The 25,411-nt window shown below is 44.2% G+C and overlaps 1 protein-coding gene across 1 annotated transcript in view; it reads right to left on the bottom strand.

Annotated features, from left to right (window-relative positions):
• limk1a (LIM domain kinase 1a) overlaps positions 1-25,098 on the bottom strand; it is a gene marked incomplete at both ends in the record, with an annotated part of 120,621 nt that extends 95,523 nt beyond the window's left edge. The window contains 2 exons of the mRNA XM_080731938.1: positions 8,680-8,779; positions 25,041-25,098. Of these exons, the coding sequence (XP_080588064.1) occupies positions 8,680-8,779; positions 25,041-25,098 (158 nt within the window). The remainder of the gene's footprint in view (positions 1-8,679; positions 8,780-25,040) is intronic.
• Positions 25,099-25,411: the final 313 nt, after the last annotated feature.

Here is a 25,411-nt window from a genome sequence, read left to right as displayed (position 1 = left end):
TTACATAATGCACATGATGAGTGCACAAACAATGTGACCCCTTTACAGACGGATCAACTTTTACTCACTCATGTAAAGTACAGTAAGTACATTTACTCCAGTAGTTTACTTAAGTACAATTTTGAGGTACTTTACTGGAGTATTTCCACTTTTCTGTACTTTTACTTCTTCTACTCCACTACAAATATTGTACTTTTACTCCACGACAATTATTTGAAAACTTTAGTTACTAGCTACTTTGGAGATTTTGATTATTATAAAAAACATACATTAACGACCTCAGCCTACACATTTCGGCCATTTGAAAATAGATTTCAAAAAGATTTTCATACATTTAAGAACTTGTGAAACAATACAACAATAACAACAACACTCCTCGACTCCTGCATACAAACAAAAGAAACACATAAAGTAGAATGTATACATGGAAAGTACACACACACTCAAATGATTCCCTAGTGAGACGTCATACTGTAAAGGCAATCATCTTTCTACCCTGTGGAGCAGCCAGATGTGACTCTGTCTCTCATCCAGTGGGTCCCATCTGGACCTTATCTCCTTGACACACACATGCGCTCACTTACGCACGCACATGTACGCACGCATGCGCACGCACACACACACACACACACACACACACACACACACACACACACACACACACACACACACACACACACACACACACACACACACACACACACACACACACACACACACACACACACACACACACACAGTGGGGTGGAAACCTCATACTGTATGTCCAAAATTGTTCCTATTCAGGATTCAAATGAAAAAAATGTCCAAAGATCGAAGCGTGGCGCGATCGCTTGTGGATGTGCTACTTTTAGTGCTTTAGCGTGACGCTGTAGAATGTCAAGTAGGGCGTTAGTTTACGAGGTTTCTTTCTGCCCGACAACAACTATATATTTGTTTGTCTCTCTTCTATTCCAACTAACAAACTGACAGATAAGCAAATATTCTTGGTCTTTGGTCACTTTTAGTCACACGCACACGCACACGCACACGCACACACACACACACACACACACACACACACACACACACACACACACACACACACACACACACACACACACTGTGGCCTCTCCAGGGTGACCCAGATTGGGTCCTCAGATGTCCTGCTCAGAGGTGTTTGCCAGTGGAAGTCCTTGATGCCAGGCTTTTACAGCAGGGACAGTTCTCCTCTAGCACTCTGACAGAGCCAGTTCTCCTCTAGCACACTGACAGAGCCAGTTCTCCTCTAGCACCCTGACAGAGCCAGTTCTCCTCTAGCACCCTGACAGAGCCAGTTCTCCTCTAGCACCTTGACAGAGCCAATCCACCCCGCCGTCTCTGCTGATGAGAGCACAGCGAGGAGGAGGAGGACATGATGGACCTGAACGCAAAATAGAGCACCTCTAGGTGCAGAGGAAAGCCTGTAGCCTCGTTTTATATAGGCAACAGCAGAAAGGGTAGAGAGGGGCCATCTGGCCCTCAGTCAGCCCTGTGTCCCTGACTAGAGAGTTGTGAGGTTGTACATCTGCTATTTCATGAACATTTTTGAAAAATATTGAATAGTGTGAGAACCACTGAATTTGAAGTCATTTGTAGAACAAGGATCTTTAACGTTTTCAGGCCAAGGACCCCTTAGTCCATAGAGAGAGATGAAGCAGGGACCCTCACTACATATCGTATAGTTGCAGATTAAAAATGTACATGGATTATTTCTTATACAATTTTGACTTGACAGCACTATCATCTGTGTAGGCTGGATTAATGTGTATTTTCATATATTTAACAACTTGAACTGTCAACTCAATACCTACTAGTATATAGTCTGCTCTTCTTTTCCCTCTACACTAAACCTCTTGCTGCGAGGCGTTGTGAGATTGTAGATCAGCTATTTTTTGGCTAATGTTCCACTAAGAATAGTGATACCTGGGTTCAAGTGATCAAACATGATCACACAAAGATTTGGCCGACCCCCTGTAGTAACTCTGAGGACCCCCTAGGGGTCCCGGACCCCCTGTTGAAGACCTCTGTTGTAGAATCAGCCTCAGGTCCTAATGGGTTAATTACAGTACTTGCACTGTACATACAGATGTGACATTTGAGAACATCACATATACAGTACGGCCATTGGCTAGTCAGTAGATTGTCAGTGCATGGTCAGAACATGGTCAGTGAGGAAGGAGGGAGCTTGCCAAGGTGCTGTTATGTAAATGCTATTCAGATTCTGTTCTGCTACTGAAAAAAAGTGTCGAGGAGTGATACTTCTTTTCAGTGACAAATTCAAGGCAAGGCTAAACTGCGAAAAGAATCTGGGGAAAACATGCATTTACAGAAAAAGAATCTGGAAAGGATCAAGAAGGCCTGAAGAGTTGGAATGGCACATCATAAGTACATTTAAAGTACTCTGATATTGCCCACCACTGCACGTAACCCATATACATAATGTATATATGTATATACTGCATACCGCATTGGCTGCTGTATCATACATCAACGTTGCTGCCATATTGTTCCGGGCAACTTGCCATAATGCCACTGCGAGAAATATGCCTGAGTCATGTGCAGTTTGGGGCTGCTGGCTGTATATCATAGTAGCACCTGGAGACCAAAAGAAAACACTTTTAGATATAACTATCTACTCGAACTGCCAGACTAATATACTCGCAGAGATATTGTCTGGCTATGCGAGGCTATTGCATTACGACGACGCGTTGTTAGTTTGTAGCTGTTCAGTTCTTTTCAGCAAGTAACACTGTCGTAGGATGATGGAGTATACGTTTGAAACATACAGAACCATCGTCATGCCAGTGCTGAATGAAGGCAGGGAAAAAAAACCTGCAGCATCAAAATGCTTGAAAAAATTACATTCCAGAAATGGTACAACAAAACTCAAGAACAGATGACCCCTTGCCGCTGGTGAACTTTACTTCAGTGCATTGATTCCTGAGAGAATTGTGTGAAACTAAATAAATTACGCAGAAGGACGAGCGATCAGCGAACAGACTGATTCAACTCCTTGGCAAGGAGGAGCGAGGAGGACTCAGGAGACTGTGTTTTTATCCCCTGCCTTGTGTTTCAGAAAGCAGGTTATTCTGAGGACAGGGAAGGATGAATGTGTCTTCTACAGGCGAGAGGATGATATGAGGCAAGCAGAGGCGTGGTATTACATAAGAATACCAACACTCACACACTGGCAATGAAAAGTTGCGTGCTACAAATCATAAATGTAGGCATTTAGGCATTTAATAAAACGCTTTACTGTAGAATGTGTAGATGGATGCAAAAGGCAGAGGAAACGTTTTCTCCGCAACTCATCCGCATTAAATGAGTTTACCCAAAAACTACGTTAATGAAATGATTTCTCTAGAGTGTAATTTTCTGTTGTTCCTTTGATCCAGAAGGATGTCATTCTAGTGATAATGACAGGAAGCACAGTCACCACAGAATAATCGCGAAGCCTATCATTTATATTGCGTAGTCTGTCGGTGCTTTGATGTTGATATTCAAGTAATTTGTTGTGGTCATAACATTCTGTACCCACGACGAGGGATGTAACAAATGACAATGAAGAGGCGAAGGTATAATTGACTGATTATCATTCACTAGAGTTGGTATATTACCAAGGGAAATTAGCTGCCGTATCAAATTGATCTTTGAATTTTCACTGCCACTTAACTCATAATCAAGGTTCCCACTCTTTTCTACTGGCTAAATGAAAAAAAAAAAAAAAAAAAAAAAATATATATATATATATATATATATATATATATATATATCTCATCAATTTAGGCATTTAGCAGACGCGCTTGACCAGAGTACAAATGTAGAGAGACAGTGTAAATGCCTCAGTAAACTAGGATCACAGGTAAATCAGGTAACTAGCATGAGTCTAAATTAAAACAATTATCTGCACATTGAAACTATAGGTTACCAGGTAAACAATGAACCTAGCATACCGGTATGTCTAAATATAACCTGCTAAATAACATTGTGGTCATGAAAAACAAGCCTAAGCAACAAAAACATGAAATCAAATGAATGACCAAGGTAAGCCTCTACTAGGTCAAGGTCATCTATCCTTGATGACCTTCGCAGGCTATATGCAAAGGTTAACATTGTTATGTAGACAGATGCCAGGTCATGTGTTTACCTGGCATTTTATAGTGTGTATTGTTTCAATGTACAGATTATTTTTATTTTTTGAGCGGTGGTCACACCGTCTCCATAGCGTGGCCGTGTGTGTAGGTATGTATGTTTGTTTGTATGTATGTATGTATGTATGTATGTGGGTGGGTGGGTCTGTATGTAGCCTCAAGCCTGTGGTGTAGTACCTTTTCTGACCACACATGTTAAGGGAGGGGCGCTGTTGTTCAGGCCAGGCCAGAACAGGCAAGGCACACTCACACTCACACACACGCACGCACGCACGCACGCACACACACACACACACACACGCGCGCGCACAGACTCCACCGCTCAGTTCACACGGGTGTGATTTTTTATATTATACTGTTGAGACTGATGATAGGTCCTTGGTTTACCTATAATCGTAGATGACTATTTCTATGCATTTGATGTATTACCTCGCGTTTACCTTGCGTCCGCTAAATGCCTACATTTAATTGTAAATTGTACAAGCTCCGGGCTAAGGTGGAGTCTGAATAGTTTTCAGATTACGGAGGGGAATTGTGTGTGAGTCTGCCGTAGAGCTGTTCTAACTGCAATCTGACAACTGCATCTCTTGACAGGGTGCATGAAAACATCCTATATTACCCATCCCTCTCTGTCTATTGATTACCTTACCAACGACTGATCTCAGGTCATCACATTTGTTATATACACATACTGTAAGATGTCGTCTTTGTCAGGTGGAAATCTCATATGTCCCAAACCGTTACTCAAATACAAAAGTAGCAAAAGTAACAGATCGACAACAAGCTCAAAATATGCCGCTTCCCGCCACATCTCGAGCTTGTGGATCTGCTACTTTTGTGTGACGCTGTAGTATGATCAAGTAGGGCGTTAATTTATGAAAAATTACGTTAACCCATTTAGGCCTAGAATTATTGAATGCTCTTTAACCAGTGAAAAATAGCAGATATACAAGCTCACAGCGCGGCACCGAGTGCCGCGCTGCGAGCTTGTAGATCTGCTATTTTTTTTAAAGTCGTGAAAATGTGTGCAAATCTTTGAATATGTGTATTTTCAAAGCGAATGTTTGTAACAAAAATCTTGCTTCTGGGGGGTCCCTGGAACTAAATATATGAGATGGGGGGTCCGTGGCTAAATAAATATCAGTTTGGGGGTCCTTCACATGAAAAGGTTTCTCACGAACAGACTAACTGAGCTCCATTTAAGTGAAAAGGAGCTTTTCTTTGACGATGGCTGGCCAGATTGCTGACATAGAAACATAGGTTTTTTCCAAAAATATTAGAAGGATTCAAAAGACACTTATAGAATCGGGTAAAAATTCTAATTTTCAAGATTTAAAAAAAATAGCAGATCTACAAGCTCGCAGCGCGGCACAAAAAAAAAATTGTAGATAAGAGGTTTCTGCCCCGATGGCAATCTTTCCCAGGAAGGAACCCTGACAATCTGTGATAAACTGCGACCAGCGATTGAACCAGACACATGATGATTTATGCTTTAGTTGCAAGGCTGTGTCACGCAGGGAAAAGAAAATAGACGACCTACAAGTTCACAACGCGTCGCAGTGTGACGTGTCGGGGGCTTGTAGATCTGGAAATTGTTTTGGTGCGCGACACCCACTCACAGCTGAGTATAACAACTCAGGCTAGAGGCTTATACCATCTGCCTGTGATGGCAGCCTGGCAGATGCTACAGTGGAAGTCTCAAATTGCATTTGGAAAGCAGTGAAAGGGACTGATGTGCCATTAGCAAGTCACATACATCCGCCAATCAATTCTCATTCACATGTCCAGGCAGGCAGGCAGGCAGGCACGCCACGGCCATGAAATCAGAGCTGGCAGCCTATCAAATATCAGCGTGACAATGAAGTAACATCTCACGTATGAACCCCATCAGGTTTTCTCTAAAGCCCAGTCAGTCAGGAGAGAAGGAAGCGAGTGAAGAGATATAATAACATGACAGACAGGCTTTATAATATACAGGCTCTTCAGTTGGGAAGGGAACCAGAGAACAACACAAAAAAAAAGCACTTTGGGAGATTTGAACCGCTATAGTAAGTGATTCAATTTGGATGGATGAATGCTCTCAATCTTTAGTAATACACACAAAGAGAGAGAGTGGGAGGGATGGAGACAGATAAATGAGTATGTTTGAGAGAGAGTGGGGTGGTGGGGAGAGGGAGGGAGAGAGAGAGAGAGAGAGAGAGAGAGAGAGAGAGAGAGGCATTGAGATAATGGCTGACAGGCAGAAGTGTGACAGTTTGTGAATCTTTATCACAGGGTGTTAAGTGCTGCCATAGCTTAAGTGACACACAAGTTCATTCTCCTCGACTAGATTCTGTTTTGACAGTTTAGGAAGAAATGCCTCAATCTATTCTCCACACGGACTGAAAGCATTTTCTTGTGACAACTTACAAGCACGCAGCTGAACAAAACAATATGAATTCCAATAAAATAACAAAGTTGTCCAAGCCGATTAACCGATTTCATCCTGACCCGGCAGGTCCAGTCCCATCCATCAGATTTTGGCATCAATCTGCAGGTTTACCACTTCCACTGCACTAATGTCTTTTTTCACACACGCGCGTGCGCGCACACACACACACACACACACACACACACACACACACACACACACACACACACACACACACACACACACACACAGACTGATCGGAAAGCCGGGAGACAGACAACTAGCCTAGTGGTTAAAGCGCTGTATACCATACAGCAGTGCTACTCAACCCGCGGCCCGCGGGCCGCATGCGGCCCGCGCCGCCTGTCTGTGCGGCCCGTCATGGCAATACCAATAAAAATATGATTTTTCTAAGCCTGTCAAAGTTAACGCGCAACGCAAAATGCGGTGATGTTTGAGCCTCGGTGGACTCCGTAGTCAGGAAGCGATTGCAGTCAATGCACAGAACACAGCCTGAACACAGTAGTGCGGAGATGCTGGCGGCTACACTAGATCTATTGTACAACGAGACGGTCAGACAGACAAATCTGCGGAGATTTTGCAGCAGACAACCACAGTCGGGCTCACTGGAGTGGAGACGCATGACGGTCGTGCGATATGAACGCTTGCGACCGTCATGTTTTAGGCTAGTGAAGACGTAGTCCTTGTCTGTGCTTGTCTCTGCCTCCGCGGCTCCGCCAGTCAGCACCGACATACAGTGCACACACATTCCAACAGATCGTAGCAGCCAGGGAACTATGCTTGTACCCCAAATGGGGAAGTTTTCTCATGCCAATAACGCTCCTTTTCATTAATAGGACGGATTTAAAATAGACGTTTATACTTATTATTCAATGATCACTCAAACCCCAGCATCCCTATTCTTGGGGGACATGCACCAAAAATAGCCGATCTACAAGCTCACCACAAGATGCATTGTGAGCTTGTAGATCGGCTATTTTTGGTTAAGAGTTGTTGTTTTATGGAAAAATAACTCAAGTAAAGTTCAACTCAGCCAGTTGTACTGTACTTGTAAAACAGTTTGATGCTTTGAGCTTTGTAATTTAAACACAACTAACTGCTCATTGAAGGAGATTGACCAAAACTAGCCGATCTACAAGCTCCAATGCATCTTGTGGTGAGCTTGTAGATCGGCTATTTTTGGTGAATGTCCCCCAAGAATAGGGATGCTGGGGTTTGAGTGATTGAATAATAAGTATTATAAGTCTATTTATTTTAAATCCGTCCTATTAATGAAAAGGAGCGTTATTGGCATGAGAAAACATACCTTTACATTGGCAAAGTTCACTAGCCTTGCATACCCAGAAACAGGGGCGGTTACAAAACGATTGAACCAGTTCTGTTACTTTTTACTTCACATTTTGTGAATAAAGCCTAATTTGATCAAATTCATTCCATGAGGTTTGGCCTGGCTTATATAGATGGAAATGTGGCTGTTTTCTGTGTGTTTACTTAATTATTAAGCTTGTCATGAAGAATGTTACAAAATCATTGTAAACGTCCAAAATAGGACCGTAATTTTTAGGTTGCGGCCCTTTGGACTCTTGGTATTTTGCTGAGTGGCCCCTGAGCCTTCCTAAGTTGAGTAGCCCTGCCATACAGTATAGGCCCTGACAGCGAGTTGCGGGCGACCTTTCCTGGTCACTCCCCTATTCTCCCTCCATGTTTCCTATTTCTCTACAGTGTACTATCAATAGCCGTCTGGTAATCAGAAGGTTACCCAAAGTAATTTGGGGACCCCCCTGGGGGGACCACTGCTCTAAGCAGCCATCAGCTGAAATTGAATTTCCCACAGGATTAACAAAGGTCTACTGTACCTTCCTTCTTCAAGAAGTTAGTGTTTCATCATTTTGCTAAAAGAAAGCGCTTCACTTTAGGAACATTCTCACCCATTCAGTCATCTGTTCTGACAAGAACACTCACTGGCCTTTTGAAATGAACGTAGCTGTGAAATACAGTCGCTAACAGTTCTCAATAAGTGTAGTGTAAAATAATGAACAGTGACAGTGAATGGTCATTTGCGTCATCACTACTGACCTGAAGCAGATGGTGTGCCAGTCATTGTTGAGGGCCTGTAGATACTGGTCATCGTAGATCTTCTGTTTGCATCCCGCACAGACGGGCAAGCTCCCCCCAGCTACACACACACACACACACACACGCACACACACGCACATGCACACGGTTATGAATGCATGAATTAAAGCAGAATAAAATCTCACGACTTGAAAGAACAATATGTAGAATTATGATGTTTTGGTAGCCAGCAAAACAGTTGAAGAAATTGCAGATAGATGCTACAGTATAGACCATCCTTGACAGAAAAATAAATTGTATTTTAAAACAAAATGCCAGATGACTTTGCTTTCATGAAATATCTGAGATCATTAGGATTTTCTGGAAGATTGAACGAGCATTCTTCTGACTAGTTTGACCACTTCAAATACGCTTTAATCTTAAAATAACAAACTAACCGCGCTGCGACGTGTTGTAAGTGTGTAGATAGCCTATTTCCGGTGCATAGCATGATTCCATAGAAGACATGCTGGACTCTATGGAATCTAAATGCCTGAAGTCATAGTCATGGTGACTGAGAGAACTTTTATCCATGTAAACGGCATAGGGATGAAAGGCCTATTATGTGCACAGTACACCTATTCCTTTGCATATTTAACACATTCATGACACATAATCCTGTCAACAATACAACACAGACAGCATAGCAGCAGAGAGGTGTGTGCAATCATTTCCCGACTACCTTGTTCTCATGTAAATCACACTTTGTGGGAGGTGAAGAATTCTGCCTCGACACAACGAACATGGCACAACTGGTTTGAGATGGTGGTGCAACAAAAACACCATCCGTAGAGACGCTGAGAAATCCTCTACTTTACTGCCTTTCTGTCTAGATTCTAAGCAAGCAACCTGTCACACTCTGCAAACAAATGGAGGTGGTTGAAGCTACAATCCAGGACTTATTTGAATGAATAAAACATCATTTTTACAAAATGGTAAAACCTGTATGGTAAAGCCTGTGGGGCTCCGCTCCCCTACTCCCACCTCAACAGATTGAGTCGCTATCTTTATTGCAGTTCTGACATTGTTACATCATTATTTCTCTCTGTCGGGAGAGAGAGGTAATGGAAATCAACCTTATTAACTAACTTTAAATGGCATAAGCTGGTGCTGAAGACCCAAGCCTTCTCAAACCCAAACCCAAGACAATCTGACCTTGACAGAACATGAAGGTGTTGTAGAGGAAGGTTGTAGAACCCTTTCGCTAACAAATCAACAGAATTTTGGAAACAAAGCTCACTGAACATGGACTGCCATTCTCCTAGCTCCTTCTGATGAAGCTTAATGTTTAGCATCTCCAACAACAACAGGCTGTATTGCTCATGGAAATAACAGCAGCCATGCGAACCACAACACCAGAGAGAGAGCTAAAGATAGCATCCATGAAATGACCCTCATTAGCTTTGGAGCGCAGAATCCCCTCTAATGAAGGAACATTTAGGATATGCTTATCCACGATCGGATCGACTAAAGGCGTGGGATATTTTCATGGAAAAGCATTTTAGGAGTTTCAAAGTTTCTGAATTAAAGTGTTCGGAATAGGAAGAACATGTTTCTATGAGCCATTTATTGGCTTTTTGATTGTGTGTGCGTGTGCGTGTGCGCGTGTGTGTGTGTGTGTGTGTGTGTTAGGGGTGCAACAAATCGAACCGAATATCGAATACCGAACCGAAAGACCCTGTACCGAACCGAATGACCCTGTACCGAACATTACAATACCACTCCACATCCACATTCCCCTGGAACCCCCTCAAGGACCCCTAGGGGTCTGCAGAGCCAACTTAGAGAACCACTACCCTAGAGGTTGGGTACCGTATTGTTCAAAGTAAAAAAAAAGAAAAGAAAAATACATAGTTATATAAATACATTTCTGTTTATTTTTTGTATCGAAAAAGTATCGGACCGTGACACCAAAATATCGAACCGAACCGCAAATGTTGTAAACCGTTGCACCCTTAGTGTGTGTGTGTGTGTGTGTGTGTGTGTGTGTGTGTGTGTGTGTGTGTGTGTGTGTTTGTTGCGTAGCTGAGTGTTACCAAAGAAGACCAAGAATATCTGCTTATCTACTGATGTCAGTCTGTTAGTTAGAATAGAAGAGACAAACAAAGTCATTCATTTAAATATAAACACAAGCTCCTGTATGCTGCGAGCCCTCTAGGCTTGCCACAGACAAATGACCCGCTGAGCCGACCCTAAAAATTAACTAGAAGAAGTGCTCTTCCGAGCACATGTCTCCACCAGGCCACGCGTCCTGGTGGTGCTATAATAGGCAAATGTAAAAAGGGTGGCATGTGTTTTTCACCAATCTTAGGCCAATCTCTAGAAATAAAAAAGGAAATTCAAATTCTGAATTCTGATTATACCCTACAGCATTGGTTCTCAAAGTGGGGTTCGGGGACCCCCAAGGGTTCCTTGAGGGTGTTCCAGGGGGCCCCCAGCTAAATGTTAGTTAGGAACCAAATGGACCTTATGGGTCTGTAACTCTGACAGTGTACAAATGGAACCAAATGGACCCTAACGATTCCATTTGGTTCCATTTGAACACTCTCAAGAATTAAATTAACATTGATTTTATAATATAAACTAGAAAAAAGCCCCCTGCGGGGGCCTGGCCCCTTATGTAAAAGTCCCCTGTACTCAAGAGATGGATACAGTCCAGAGGGCAGCTAAGCAATACAAATGTAGGATAGCTCAACATTAAATATGCAGTTTGTTCCAAAATGCAAAATGGTGTAAAATGTTGAGTCTGTAAGATATATACAATAGTTTCAGAAATACAAACCCCTCAGGTACAGGGTGGCCTGCTCTGTTTTGGCTGGGTGGGTTATAATAAGATAGAAAAAAAGCACCCCCTGGGCGTTTGTTTAGGTGGCATGGGATGTGTAGTATAGTAGGAAAGGCAAAGTTAAATATTATGTTGAAATAAAGTGTACAATGGTAGGCCTACTGTTGAATAGTTTTTTTTTTTAAATTATGAAGTTGTTGTAGAACATGGAATGATTTTGGCATCGGTAGCCTAATACTTTTGTGCTTTTACTCAAGTAACACATTCGAACACACACGTTACTTGTAACAGAGTACTTTTACCTAAGTAGAAACATTTCAGTACTTTTCCACTCGCAGCGTCAACGGACGTTGCCGGTGGTGTTATACACCGAATCGTGAACTATAGAAAACGGTGCCTGCGATGTTTTAAATCATGTTTATGTCATTTCTACACAGATGTTGTTTGTTTTAGGTAATTTCTACACACGTTGTTGTTCATAGCTTAAGAGGATAGGATCGAGTAGGGCATGGGAGGGAGAGTACTTTTACCTAAGTAAAAACATTTGAGTAGTTTTGCAAATCAGCATCCACTGATGTTGCTGTTATACTCCGAATCAGCCGCCCCTCTACCCCTCTACCCCTCTCCCTCTCAAAGCCGTTCTGAGTAGAGGTCTGCACGGGTCCAAAAAAGCGAACCGAAATCGAAAAGTACCGTCAAATTTCCGACTTTCTTTCTTTTTTTACAGACCGAAACCCGTGACATGTTGTCCCGAAATCCTTTTATTTCCGAGGGTCCGAGAGATCCGACCAGTAAATCATTATTAAAATCCCCTTTCATGTACCGAGATCCCTCACTCACGGCAGCTGTGCGGCGTGCGCTTACACAGCACAGCACGACGCACGTTAAACACAACTCCACTTCGTTCCGTATCCTGATCATATAGTGCAGAAGCGCACGCCAGCGCACACACACACACATTGATTGATTGCTTGCTTGCTTTATAGTTTGCATAAAAAGCAGAAAGTACACACACGTCACACACACAGTACGGGTCCTAACAGGTCCTCTTGGGTTATATACATGATGATTACAGTCCCGTGTCCGGAGTGTTCCGAGGGAAATGCGACCATGCGCACAGAAAGACAGAGTGGAACAGTTATTGTGGGATTAATTATGACACATGTGGCATGATGTGGGCACATGACGAAATTAGATAGGTCCTTTGTTGCTAGCTGCATTAAGGTTGTCATTGCAGGAAAGTCAGAAAGGGTAAAGTAGAAGGTTTAAAGCACGCTATTCCAATCATATGTTATACTGTGCCGCTGCTCTCTCTCAACTGCCCCCCCCCCCCATCTCCTCCATCTCTGCATCTCTGCTTGCAGGAAGTGTTTGTTTACGCCCATTTGTGACGTGAATCGCGTCGTCGGTCAACTATGGCTTGTGCAATATATGGCCCAAAAAAATTAAACATTTTGGCATTATATGAGAAGTAGAGACACATCTGAAGGTGATAAAGTTGATGTTGGGCAAGGTACATGCGTTATTGATTTTTGTATTATGTTTTTTAGACAATTGAACAACTGCTGAACGTGGAGTTACAGATGGACCAATGGACCAACCAGCATACACACTATTTTTTGGGGCGATTCTAATAAAGGTGTGGGATTGGGGTCTCAGAGATAGAAATGCAATTAAATGGGGGTCCGTAGCCTAATGCATGTCCTTGAAATTAAAATGGTTGGGAATCACTGCTAGAGCCGTCTCATATGGGGATCCCTGGCATATCTTTTTAAATGGGGGTCCACGGGCAAATAAGTGTAAATTCCGGGGTCCTTGACATGAAAAAGTTTGAGAAGCACTGCACCTCTTCAGGGAGAGAACACACACTATTATATCCACTTGCTATTGAGCAGCCTCAAGGTACTGAGAGTGAGACACATAAGAACAGCAGGCTCTTCTTCACGGTGTGATGAATTTAATTTGCTTAATTTAAGTGTTTTCTTATGCAGCATAATATATATATTATATTTTTTTTTTTCAGGAGACTGAAATATCCAAGCAAACACAACACACATCTGAAACAAAACTTGACCTATCACTGTAAGCGGAACAAAGAGAAAATGTTGAACAATGAAAGCACTACTCATGAATGCACTACTTCCTACTGAACTTTCATTCACATATCGTCGATGTCGGGTGGACACCTCATGTCCATATGAATACCTGCCCTCGTGTCCATATGAATACTTTTCAGGATTCAGATTCAAAAGTAGCAGATTCAAAAGTAGCAGATCTACAAGCTCAAAACACGTCAATTCGCACCATGTTTCAAACTTTTAGATCTGATCTTTTTGTGTGACACTATAGTATGATCAAGTAGGGCATTAATTTACGAAAAAACACAAACGGTTTATGGATATACAGTAGGAGGTTACTGCCCGAAAGCAACAATATTCAACTTTCTGTTTCACAGTGAGAAACATACAGCTAATGTCATCAGTTGTTCTTGCCAGGCAATTACAGTATATTATTGCGACCAAAGGTCGCTGTTTACCATGAGAAATGTCACAGCTTGTCTGTGTCCGTGTAGACGTGTGTGTGTAGACGTGTATGTATACTGTGGTTCTATGGGTTTGCCTGTGGTTCCATGGTTTGTCGCTCTGACATCATGCTCTGATGTCACTGTGATGTCATGGGAACCACGGCCAGCCAGGGCGCCTGATAGAGGGGAAAGGAATTGGTTGGAATAACGTGTTCCTTCCACGTGCTACGTTCATCCCAGGGAAATCCCCCCTGTCAGGTGAAAAGAAACAACTTGGACTACCCACGCATTGAAGGAAGCATGAGGTTTGTCCGTTGTCTCCCCAGGCGCGGCTGAGGGAGAGCAGAGCCCAGGATTACATAGGCAATTGGCACTGGGTGAAAATGGGTTACAAAATCGTGGGATAAAAATTATGAAAAAAAAAAAAACAGTAGAGTGGCCATTTGGTTCAAACCTAAAAAAAACTCAACTACTGCTGTTCAACACCTGACCACTGCTCCTAATAATGAGTCATTCCAGGTACAGTAAGTGTGCAAAATGTACATGGCCACTGGCCGGTACCGCAAAGTCAATTAAAAGGGACACATTTAATTCATGAATTAATTGATTCATTAATTAATGGTCTGTTGATATAGATCTACAGGGTTTCCCCAGGGGTGTGTCCTTTCACCACTGCTCTCTGTATTATTTATATTGCCATCAGCAGCATTTACAGACCACTCTGATAGTGTCAGTCTCTTCCACGCTGACTGCAATGATTGCGGTCGTTGATGACTTCATGTACATCGTTGCCGTCGGGCTGCAACCTCTTATCTCCATATTCTAACTTTTTGTGTTTTTTTTGTTAACTCATTTCCTGCGATCCCCGTCGAAACCGGAGATTTCCCGCTGTACCACTCTGCGATGCCCGAGGAGCCCGAAGATTTAATTAGCTTTAATCATTATGAAACGATTAAAAGTATGGTCGCTGATTATAGCCGATTCTGGCTCTTTAGGCCCGCCTCCTAACTGTATCCGGTCGTATTTCCGGTTTGGACCGGATCTAGGTTTCCATATCCGGTCTGATGTCCAATCATAGCTCCGTTCCCATAGGTTTTTCATTGTAAACAAAGGAAGGAGCTGCACGGCCATAGAATTTTTTTATTTTATTTGGTAGCTGTTTGATTCCTCTACCCGCCTGGGATATGATCTGTGCAAATATCGTCTGCTATGTGCGCGAACGTGCCCACGTGTTACCATAGCGCACAGCTGGCTGTTTCCAATGTTTTTTCATGTAAACACTGGCGGATAAGCAGGGATACAGCCTCGCAACGGATATGTCTATTTCAATGGTTTTTTTTTTTTTTTCGAAAGCTGTCACCGAGTCTACACGTCTACTATATGAGTCGCGCACAGATCGTGCACGATGCGTGCATGTGCCCACGTTAAAAGGTAAGGACAATTTGGCAGGAAAACAGTTCAGCCTATGTTTAAAATAGCAGCAAATGAGTTAATCAACGGCCTACTTGATCAGACCACAGCGTAACACAAAAGCATCAAAAATAGAAAAAAGCGTTGCGTTTCGAGCTCTCTCTCTCTCTGGCTCTATCCTCTCTCTTCTCACAGAATACTAAAATGTTTCAGAGATGCTTTGCAAAAAGGGGCCATGCAGCAATGTACTGTGACTGCCACCATAAAATAAGACCTACGCTGAGTCTGTGTTAACATTTTCTGTAATCTGCTGGTATGCTAATCTGTACGTAAAGCCAAAATTGCTCTTTCCAAAAGTGTCAAAGTCAGCAGTTTAAAATCCAGAAAGTAACAGCCACCACTGGTACAACATACAGGTCCGTCAGCTCTCACCACCTTCACCATGAGGTTCAGATTTCATGTATTGCAGTGTATTTACTACTTCCATACCTATGTTGTATTTAAATTAGAGACATGGTGTCCTTGTAACCGATATACTAAAACTCAGCACTTTGTATGAGATTCTAGAATAGGAGGAAGGTCAACCTGAGACCATTCATACTCTGTTGTTTTCCAAGAGTCGGCAAACATTCAGTCCTTTGATGCAGCTGTACCCTGCTGTAGAAGTTCTATATATTATCGTCTTCTAAAGTCTTGCTGCAAAGACCAACTGCCCTCTGGGGATAAATAAAGTGTAAAGTTCGAAGTGATCCATACAAATTTTCTGCCTTCGACTTGGGTTATATTTAATCAACGATATCAGCTGAGAGAGTCTTTGACCATAACTGCACACCATTAGATTTAAAGGGTTCGTGTGGCTGGCCTGGCTCATTTCTCTAATGCTGGGGTGAGCAGCAGAGCAGTCTTGCTGGAGTAGTTGTATTGATCTCACTCACTGGCTAGAAGTACGACTGTCCTGGGATAATGCTTCTATCAGGGGCGTCACACCAAATTCTGGGCCCTGGGTACAAGGATTCACTGCGGGCCCCCCATGAATGTTAACTATTGAAAAATAGCAGATATACAAGCTCACATCTCGTAGATCTGCTATTTTTTTTTTAATCGTGAAAATGTGTGCAAGAAACCTATGTCAAGGACCCCCAAGATGTATTTGGCCACGGACCCCGATCTCAAAATATTTACCCCAGAAGCAAAATTTGAGTTAGAAATGTTCGCTTAAAAAATACATATATTCAAAGATTTTCACACATTTTCACAACTTTTAAAAAATAGCAGATCTACAAGCTCGCAGCGCGGCACTCGGTGCCGCGCTGTGAGCTTGTATATCTGCTATTTTTCAATAGATAAAGTTATTAGGGCCCCTCCACCTTGGGGCCCAATAACTCAGTCCCACTTTCCTACCCCTTGTGACGCCCCTGCCAACTATAACTCCCTCCTCCCCCTCCCTTTCTCACTCTCTCTCTCTCTTCTGCTGTTCATTACTGGACCATTACTCTGTTTGACAATTGTAGCCCCCCTGACAACGCGCAACTGCAGGGGTCTCAAAGAGCACACACAGCTCGCTCGCCAGAAGGCACATACTAAAGGCCAGCCCTGCAGGCAGACACATGCACACACTAATTCATGCACCGGCGTCATTCTGCAGAAATGCTGCTTTGGAAATATATCGTCACTATCGGGCAGAAACCTCTTCCATATTTTTGGTGTTTTTAGTTTTTTCGTAAATTAATGCCCTACTTCAGGGGTCTTCAACGTTTTCAGGCCAAGGACCCCTTAGTCGAGAGAGCGATGAAGCAGGGACCCCCACAACCCATAGATACTATATACAGTTTCATCGTTTGACGGCACAATCCTCAGTGTATTTTGGATTCATGTCAATTTGTGTTTTCAGATATTTAACCATTTGAACCGTCAACACTTAATAAACTTGACATTTCAATCTGTACTTAGTCTGCTCTTTTTCCCCTCTACACCAAACCTCTTTGCCGAAAATAGGCCATCTACAATACAAGCTCACAACGCCTCGCAGTAGATCTGCATATTGTTTGGCATAATATGGACGCTAGCTAGGGTTCAAGTTGTTAATATATAAAAAAAATATAAAAAAGGAGAAAAAAAAGCTTCTATGACAAAAAGATTTGGAGGACCCCCCCTGGTAACTCTGAGGACCCCCCTTGGGGTCCCTGACCCCCTGCCCTACTTGATCATACTGCAGTGTCACATAAACGCCTAAAAGCGTAAACTCTACACACACACATACAACAGTCAGAGATACAGTACCAAGTCAAAGAGAGCACTACCTGGGATCTTGACAGTTTATACTTTTATATCTTCTTTTTTTATTGAAGCGAGCCCACACTGTTTCTTCAGGAACAGTATTATCTAGTTTTGAATTTGAATCCTGAAAAGTAACAGTTTTGGACATAATTATGAGGTGTCCACCACCCGAAGGCGACGAAATAGCATCCTCCCTCTCACAAAATTTCCGACACAACCAGAGACCTTTCACTAGAAGAGGAGCCACTCGAGCTGCTGTAAAGTGATAGCTGGACTGCGATTAATTAAGTCAACTGCAGCTCAACACAGTGGCAGTTCTGAGTGTCACTAAAGCAGTATCATGAACAGTAACACAGTCATTTTATATCCCTGGCCACCTCTACCCCAGTCCCCTAGCTTTTACTTAACCAGAAGGTGCCATATTTCATTGAAACTAGAAATTGGTGTCAAAATCGTCTCTTAAATCATGACACACCGAAGCAGCTAAAACAAGAAAGAGATTTCTATGTACTTAACTATCAGACCTTAACTTTGAAGTAGGCTCTATCTATGTATGGAGCAAATGGAGTACTTGATCAACCTGCTGTACACTGTTATGTTGTATCATCTGTTCAAAACGGTCCATATTACTACAAGAGTTTATTAATCGGCATATCGTTTGTAAATGAACCAACAGTTAGAATTTTGATAAATGCAGGATTGAGGATTTGTGCATCAACTCAAAAACATGGACTCAACTGTAGTGTGGTTGAAACTAACTCTAACAAACAAACAAACTGCTCTCCACTCTAAATTGGGATCGAGATTTTTCTCGTTCTCTAACTTACATAACTTTAACTTAACTTACATTCTTTGTACTAACCCTAACTCACAACCAAATGCTCATACACTGAAATAAGTATGTAAGAGAAGTCAACATAAGTGACACATGTGGGGTTCTCAACAAGAATGTTCAGCCGTTATTTCTCAGTCATGTTACACACATAGTGCGACGATTCGTAAGGATCAAAGCTAGTTCAGGGGGCGGTCCCAAGGGAGCGCGCGCGCGGAGGGGGGTGGGTCACTAGGTCCTGCCCCCCCCCTTACCCATAGTTCTTAGGGAAGTCAGATGGTGGGACTCAGTCTTGTTGCATAGCACTGCTGCTGCTACCACGCTGCAGTACACACACAAGTGCCACACTTGTTGCTTGCAGGTAGCTGTGCTGTTGCCCACCGCTTGGAGAGGGTGCCTAACTGGGCTGAGTATTTCTGGCTGTTTCTGCTATTTTACTATCGCTCAATTCATATTCTTAGCTGCCAAACTAAGAAGCTGTGTTATTGGCCAGGTTGTATGGGAAGTTTGAGATTGTTATTCTGGTAATCGCTGAATTCTAAACTGCTGTTTCAAGGTTCAGATTGCTTGCTATCGTTGCTGGTGCCTAGCTGATTTCTGTACTTTCAGTTGTTTGTTGCTAAAGCTATTTCAAAGGTGCTACAGGCTTGCTAAAGTTGCTAAAGGTAAACTCAGTATCATAGAAGTTGGCTGTGGCTACGGGCTAAATGCTAACTTATTTCGTGCCCTGGTGGGCCTATACTGGGCTACCATGAGTTAAAGTAATCTCAGTTGTTGGGTTTGTCGATATGTCAGTGCTTTGCAACGGCGCGGGCCGTATCAGCTAGCGCGGAACAACAGGTTTAATGTACAGTCAGCTAGGAGCTAGGTGGCTATTGCTAGCCGGCTATTTCGGTAAGGATGCTGTTAGCTGGTAAATAAATGGTTTCTGTCGCTTCTTGGACCACAGTAGGGCTGCTGCCAGTTACCGTGGCGTAGAAGCCCTCGCGGGATGAATTATTAAATACAGTAATCGCCTCTTTGAGAAGCCTATAAAGGATGTCTGTCTGCGTGGGCTCCTGAGAGGAGGAAACCCGCAAGCTCATAGGTGCCACAGTTTACGTGCAACAATGTTTTGCTTCCGCTAACGCAAGTCGTGCCTGTCTGTCCTGACGTCACCAGTTGAACTCGCTAGTGCATGCAGGGAATCGTAGTCTTCTCTATATGCTCGGTAGCTCCAGCTAAATATTCTCTTCTGCTACGGTAGGAGCCATCGTTCATTCCAGCCACGAGCTGTCTGTTGATGGTCGGCTAGCTTGCAACTCAGAACTCATGTAGCTAAAGAGGTTTGCTAACGTTCCGTAATGACTCTTCAAGCTGCCTATTCCATGGGGGTTGCGTGTGTCCGTGGTCAGCAGCTACCTAGCATACAGGCTAGCAGAGGGTAACGTCACGAAGCGAAGGGTGGCGCACGGTCTGCGCATTCTGAGCACATGGGTAATGTGGCTCTCTCTAGCATTTAACCTCCAGGTCATCTGGTCCGTTACGATTCTTTTTCGTTATTATATTATTTTGTGTGCACGCGCAGTTCATAGGGCAGGGATGCGCATGTATTATCCATGTCTATGCTTCGCTTGTGCGCACTGTACAAGCTTAGCATACAGGCTTCGTTTGCTGTTCATGAGGATCTTGCCTGGTCTCGGTTAATGCTAGCTTTGCCCAAGCTGCGGCTGCCTGCTGGCATAGCAGCTGATGATGGTTGCCGATGCTACTCTGGTGAAAACGCTAACATCTGTTTATGTTTGCAGCTCGGGCCAGAAACTGCCGTGTGTATGTTGGCATCAGGGCGGCGTCGAGTGTGGCAGCGTTGAAGTCATTGGATACTATCCTCTATCGAGCTGCCGTATTGTTTCAATCTAAGGTTATAGTTCTGGGTCTCTGCGTATCGCACTGTATGTCCTTGCGGTGTTTCCGTAGCTGCGGCACTCGAGCTAATAATTACAGCTAAGGCTACTGCTAGTGAAAAATGACGAGTTGTTTATCTTTACAATCACATTAAAGCGGCCACAGGACTGTTGCATCATGTTCACCATTGCAGCTCCAGGATAAAGGCTGCTAACGCCATGCTTTCTTTTCAGCTCAGGCTAAAGTGCTACATGTCTGTTGCTGCAGCTCACGCCAAAGCGAATACTTGTTGGTTGCTAACATTCTGTTTGTTATTTCAGCGCCAAGCCGGAGTGGCTGCAGGCCCACTGCTACGTCATCAGGTTATCATGGCAGCTTTATGCTAAAGCGGCTACATGTTCCACTAATCGTGTTTTACTTTTTAGCTTCTTGCTGCGGCTGCTACATGTCTAAATGCTAACATAATTTCTATCCTTTCAGCTCATGCTGGAGCTGCTGCATAGCTGCTACTACAGCAGGTCGCCATAGCAGCATGGCGCTGCAGCTGCTGAGGTTTTCTGCTAACAGATTTATCATTACAGCTCCAGGCCGGAGCTGCGGCATGCCCCCGCCACGGCATCAGAATAGCATGGCAGCTTTATGCTAAAGCTGCTACATGTTCCACTAAATCGCGTTTTTCTTTATAGCTTCGGGCCACGGCTGCTACATGTTGCTGCTAACATCAGGTTTGTCCTTTCAGCTTCTTGCCGGAGCCGCTGCATAGCGGCTGCTACAGCATGCCATCATTGCAGCGTCGCGCTGCAGCGGCTGAGTGTTTTCTGCTAACATGTTTATCTTTATAGTTTCGTCCACTACTGCATAATTCCATGAGACCAGTCAGGAGTCGGTTAGCACTGGAGAGGGCATTGCTACTACAGCTTCCGCTACTTCTGCCGCTACCATGAGCTGCCAGCCTGCCCGCCCGCATGCCTGCCCGCCTGCCCGCCCGCATGCCTGCCCGGCTGCCCGCCTGCACGCGCCATATTCAGCAGACGGAAGTGGCCTACCGCCAGCCCGCCGCCGCCTGCCTTCCCGCCCGCCTGCCTTCCCACCTGCCTGTCGGCCCTCCCGTCCGGCTGCCCGCCCGCCCGCTACAGCATCAGTTAATGCTATTACTGCTGCTACCATGAGCATGATCCAGCGCTGCGTCGTGCTGGAAGCCTGTGGTGCCGGCCCATCTTCCGGAGGCGCTGTCAGGCTGCGACCGTCGTCGCCACCGCCAGGTCGCAAGGGAACATGGGAAGCTGCAGTTCCAGCACCAGCGGTGGGAACTCCATTCCTCTCGCCAGCTGCAGCTTTCCCAGATGCCCTGAGGAGCCACACTCTAGCAGGTAAATAGCAACGCATTTGCTTGTTCGATTCTGTGAGCGTTCAGCCGCTCTCTAACCTTGCTAATAATAGGCATCCATAGTTGGATAGCAGCGACTTACTTGTACTGAATGTTGGGCTTTAGCCGCTCTCTAGGCTTGCATAGCTTGCCTTTAAAGGTCAAGACGGGTATCTCGTGGAGATTCTCATATGTGCAGCAGCAGACTCTGCAGCAGAGCGCTCCGTGGGCTGCGAAAATCTTCTCTGTGATCCTAAAAGTCAGCGACCTTAGGCGTGGTTTCAGTTATGGTCAGCTAAAGCTAAGATGGTTATTTCTGCGGCAAGCACATGCGGTCACCAAGGCCAGGCTTAAGATGCGACTAGCACATGGCCTCTGAAGATTGCAGCTCGCAGTTTAAGCAGGGAAGGTACACCAGTGTAAGTCGCAGAACTAACTCTCCTTTCTGTCCTTTCATGTCCATGCTGAACACCGGGCTGTCTGCCCGACGTCCTCGTCTCACGACCCCCGGAGAGAGCTGCCAGATTTGCGGCCCGCCCCTCTTCATTCTGCATTCTCTCCGGATCGGAGCAGCCACACCACCAGCACTTCTGGTGCCCTCAGCTAACTCAAGATCCTGCACGCCAAGCTATCAAGCACACACAACACAGGACTGACCGAAGCGTAATGGTTCCAAGCTGGAGTTGGACGCGTTTCAGTTAACGCTTCTGCTGCTGATGCTAATAGTGCTGCAGGCATTTTGCTGCTTCTGCTGCGTTACTCGGGGCACGCGCCCCTGATAGGTTGCGTGTTTTATTTGCTGCTTCTGTTGCGTTACTCGGGGCACGCGCCCCTGATAGGTTGCGGGCCACGATAAATATTACGCTTTAATATTTCAATCTTGCAAAAGCTAGGTGGTTGCTGGGGTGTTAGTTAGGTAGGATGTGAAGTTATATGAATTAAAGGTTTCATCGCTGCTTCTGGTTCTGCTGTCTATATATATATACGTCCATGTTGCTGCTCCCGCTTTTCTCTAGGGTGTTTTAGTATGGCTTCAGTCAGATTGCAGTATATCGTTATAGTCAGCAGTACCACCTTCCTCACCGTTGGTTCGGTCTGCCAGCTGCTAACATTCTTAATTATTAAATTGCTTTAGCAGTACTTATAGCGTTTTTGGCAAGCTGCCAATATCATTGCTTAGTATTTTGCCTTAGTAATATTTGCTCTGCCAGATGCTAATATGCTTAATTATTATATTTTTGCGTTAGCAGGAAAGGCAGTTCATAGTTTGCCCCGCAGTAATGATAACTTAATCGCTAGAGTCACAGCAGAGCTGCCTTCCTCGCAGTTGGCTAGCACTGGCATGGGATTCTGAGATTTTGGCGTGCTTTGGGGGTTTGTAGTTTTGGGGGGTATCGGGCCAGGGCTCGCTGTAACTAAATTATGCCCTCGATGCTCATGGTAACATGAGGATCGTGGGTTCAGCGAGCCATGGCCCGAGGCAGAACCCCATGCCAAACCATGCTAACTTAGGCTATAGATTCTATGCTGTCTTATAGTAGAGCTAAGGTAGGCTGCCAATACTATGCGCTTAGATATAGGCTTAGATTCTATGCTGTCTCTATAGTAGGGTGCTCAATATGCCATGCTGTGTGATGCTTGCTTTCTGCCTTCATTCTGGTCAATAAAGTATATCTTAACCCAAGTGATCGTCTCCTGAAATAGTGCGACGATTCGTAAGGATCAAAGCTAGTTCAGGGGGCGGTCCCAAGGGAGCGCGCGCGCGGAGGGGGGTGGGTCACTAGGTCCTGCCCCCCCCCTTACCCATAGTTCTTAGGGAAGTCAGATGGTGGGACTCAGTCTTGTTGCATAGCACTGCCCCGCCACCACCCCAGCGCCACCTTCAGGTTCTGCCTTTGATCCCCCTCGGGGGGTATCGGGCCAGGGCTCGCTGTAACTAAATTATGCCCTCGATGCTCATGGTAACATGAGGATCGTGGGTTCAGCGAGCCATGGCCCGAGGCAGAACCCCATGCCAAACCATGCTAACTTAGGCTATAGATTCTATGCTGTCTTATAGTAGAGCTAAGGTAGGCTGCCAATACTATGCGCTTAGATATAGGCTTAGATTCTATGCTGTCTCTATAGTAGGGTGCTCAATATGCCATGCTGTGTGATGCTTGCTTTCTGCCTTCATTCTGGTCAATAAAGTATATCTTAACCCAAGTGATCGTCTCCTGAAATGACAACGTGAGCCAAGCTGCTCCACATTCATTGTAGTCTATTTATAGAACATATAGGCTTAGATAATTAGAAGAGTGGAAATCACAACCTTTTGAATTTCATGGACCCCCATAACTGGTTCGTCTTACTATCATTTAGTTTGGGACCCCTAGAAACCCCTCCTGAAGGGGACCCCACTTTGAGAAACATTGGATTAGAAGATGGAGGGTAGGGAGTTCCAGTCAGATGAGGTGAAAAATGTTGTGCTTACAATGATATAGTACAACGTAGGAAATGTAGGGAATAACATGTTGTATGGTTTAATTGATATAAATGTATGAATTAGTGCATTGCATTTTCCAATGTGTGTATTGTATTATACCTTGTTACAATTTCCATAAAAGCTGCCGTTTTTTGAAAAGAGTTAGCTACAATCACTTTACTTTTATTTTGAGCATACATTTTACAGGTGAAAGCTTTCAAAAACTTTCATAATTCTACAAAGTTTCAGAAAATAGCTATAGCGTCCATTTCCCCTAATTGTCACACAACATAAGCAAAAGGCTTTATATTTTAAGTTTTAAAACAATCAAATAGCATTTGTCCCTGGACTCATTAGGGTTATATTATATGACTCATGAATGATGACCATACATTGGTGGTATATAAATAAGGTCATGACCAATACACCCATGATCATGACGCATATTTCTGCACTTCTCACTTATGCCCATAGGAGGTGCCATAAACGCAAAAAGTTGAACCGTCAGTATGTGGTGGAAATGGCTTTAATCTTCGCTGCGTCTTCCCAGTCTGGTCACGACCCTCTGCAAGCCATAGCCACACTCTACAACTGTCCTACATTGTCTTAGTCCTTAATATAAATGTGTAGCAATAACTGCATGTATTTATAAGTGAGGGGATTAGGAGAATGTCACTAAAGCCCCCTCTCAAGTGCAGCAGAACAGAAGGATGCTCCCCACCTTCACAATCCACCACACTAATAATGCATTATACATAATAAACGCTATAATAAACTCACCTTCCTCCTCTCCCATACGTTCGTCCTTCCAGGTGCAGCAGAGCAGCATCAACCTCATTCACTCTCCGACCGGGAGCTCCTCTGTGAGAGAGCCAGCAAAGAACTGAGAGCCAGCAGCTCAGTCTATATCGATATCAAATAACCTAAAGAACCCAACCTACCGGACGGTCTGTGACCGCAGCGCTCACTGCCGCCTGGCCGCCTGCCTGTGCCTGCCTGCCGGGGGAAGAAGCTGCTCCCTGCCTCCTCCTCCCTCCCTCCTTGCATGCCTCCAGCTGCTGTGAGGAATTGCTATAAATTGGCCAACCAGCGACTATCCCTGGGAGTCGAGTGCAAATGAGTGCAATGCAATATTCTACGGACGCAATGCA

Source organism: Nannobrachium achirus (assembly GCF_963921795.1).
Source record: "Nannobrachium achirus genome assembly, chromosome: 8".
NCBI lineage: Eukaryota > Metazoa > Chordata > Actinopteri > Myctophiformes > Myctophidae > Nannobrachium > Nannobrachium achirus.
The sequence above is the reverse complement of the archived record's forward strand: the minus strand, read 5'-3'. Positions and strand labels throughout refer to the sequence as shown.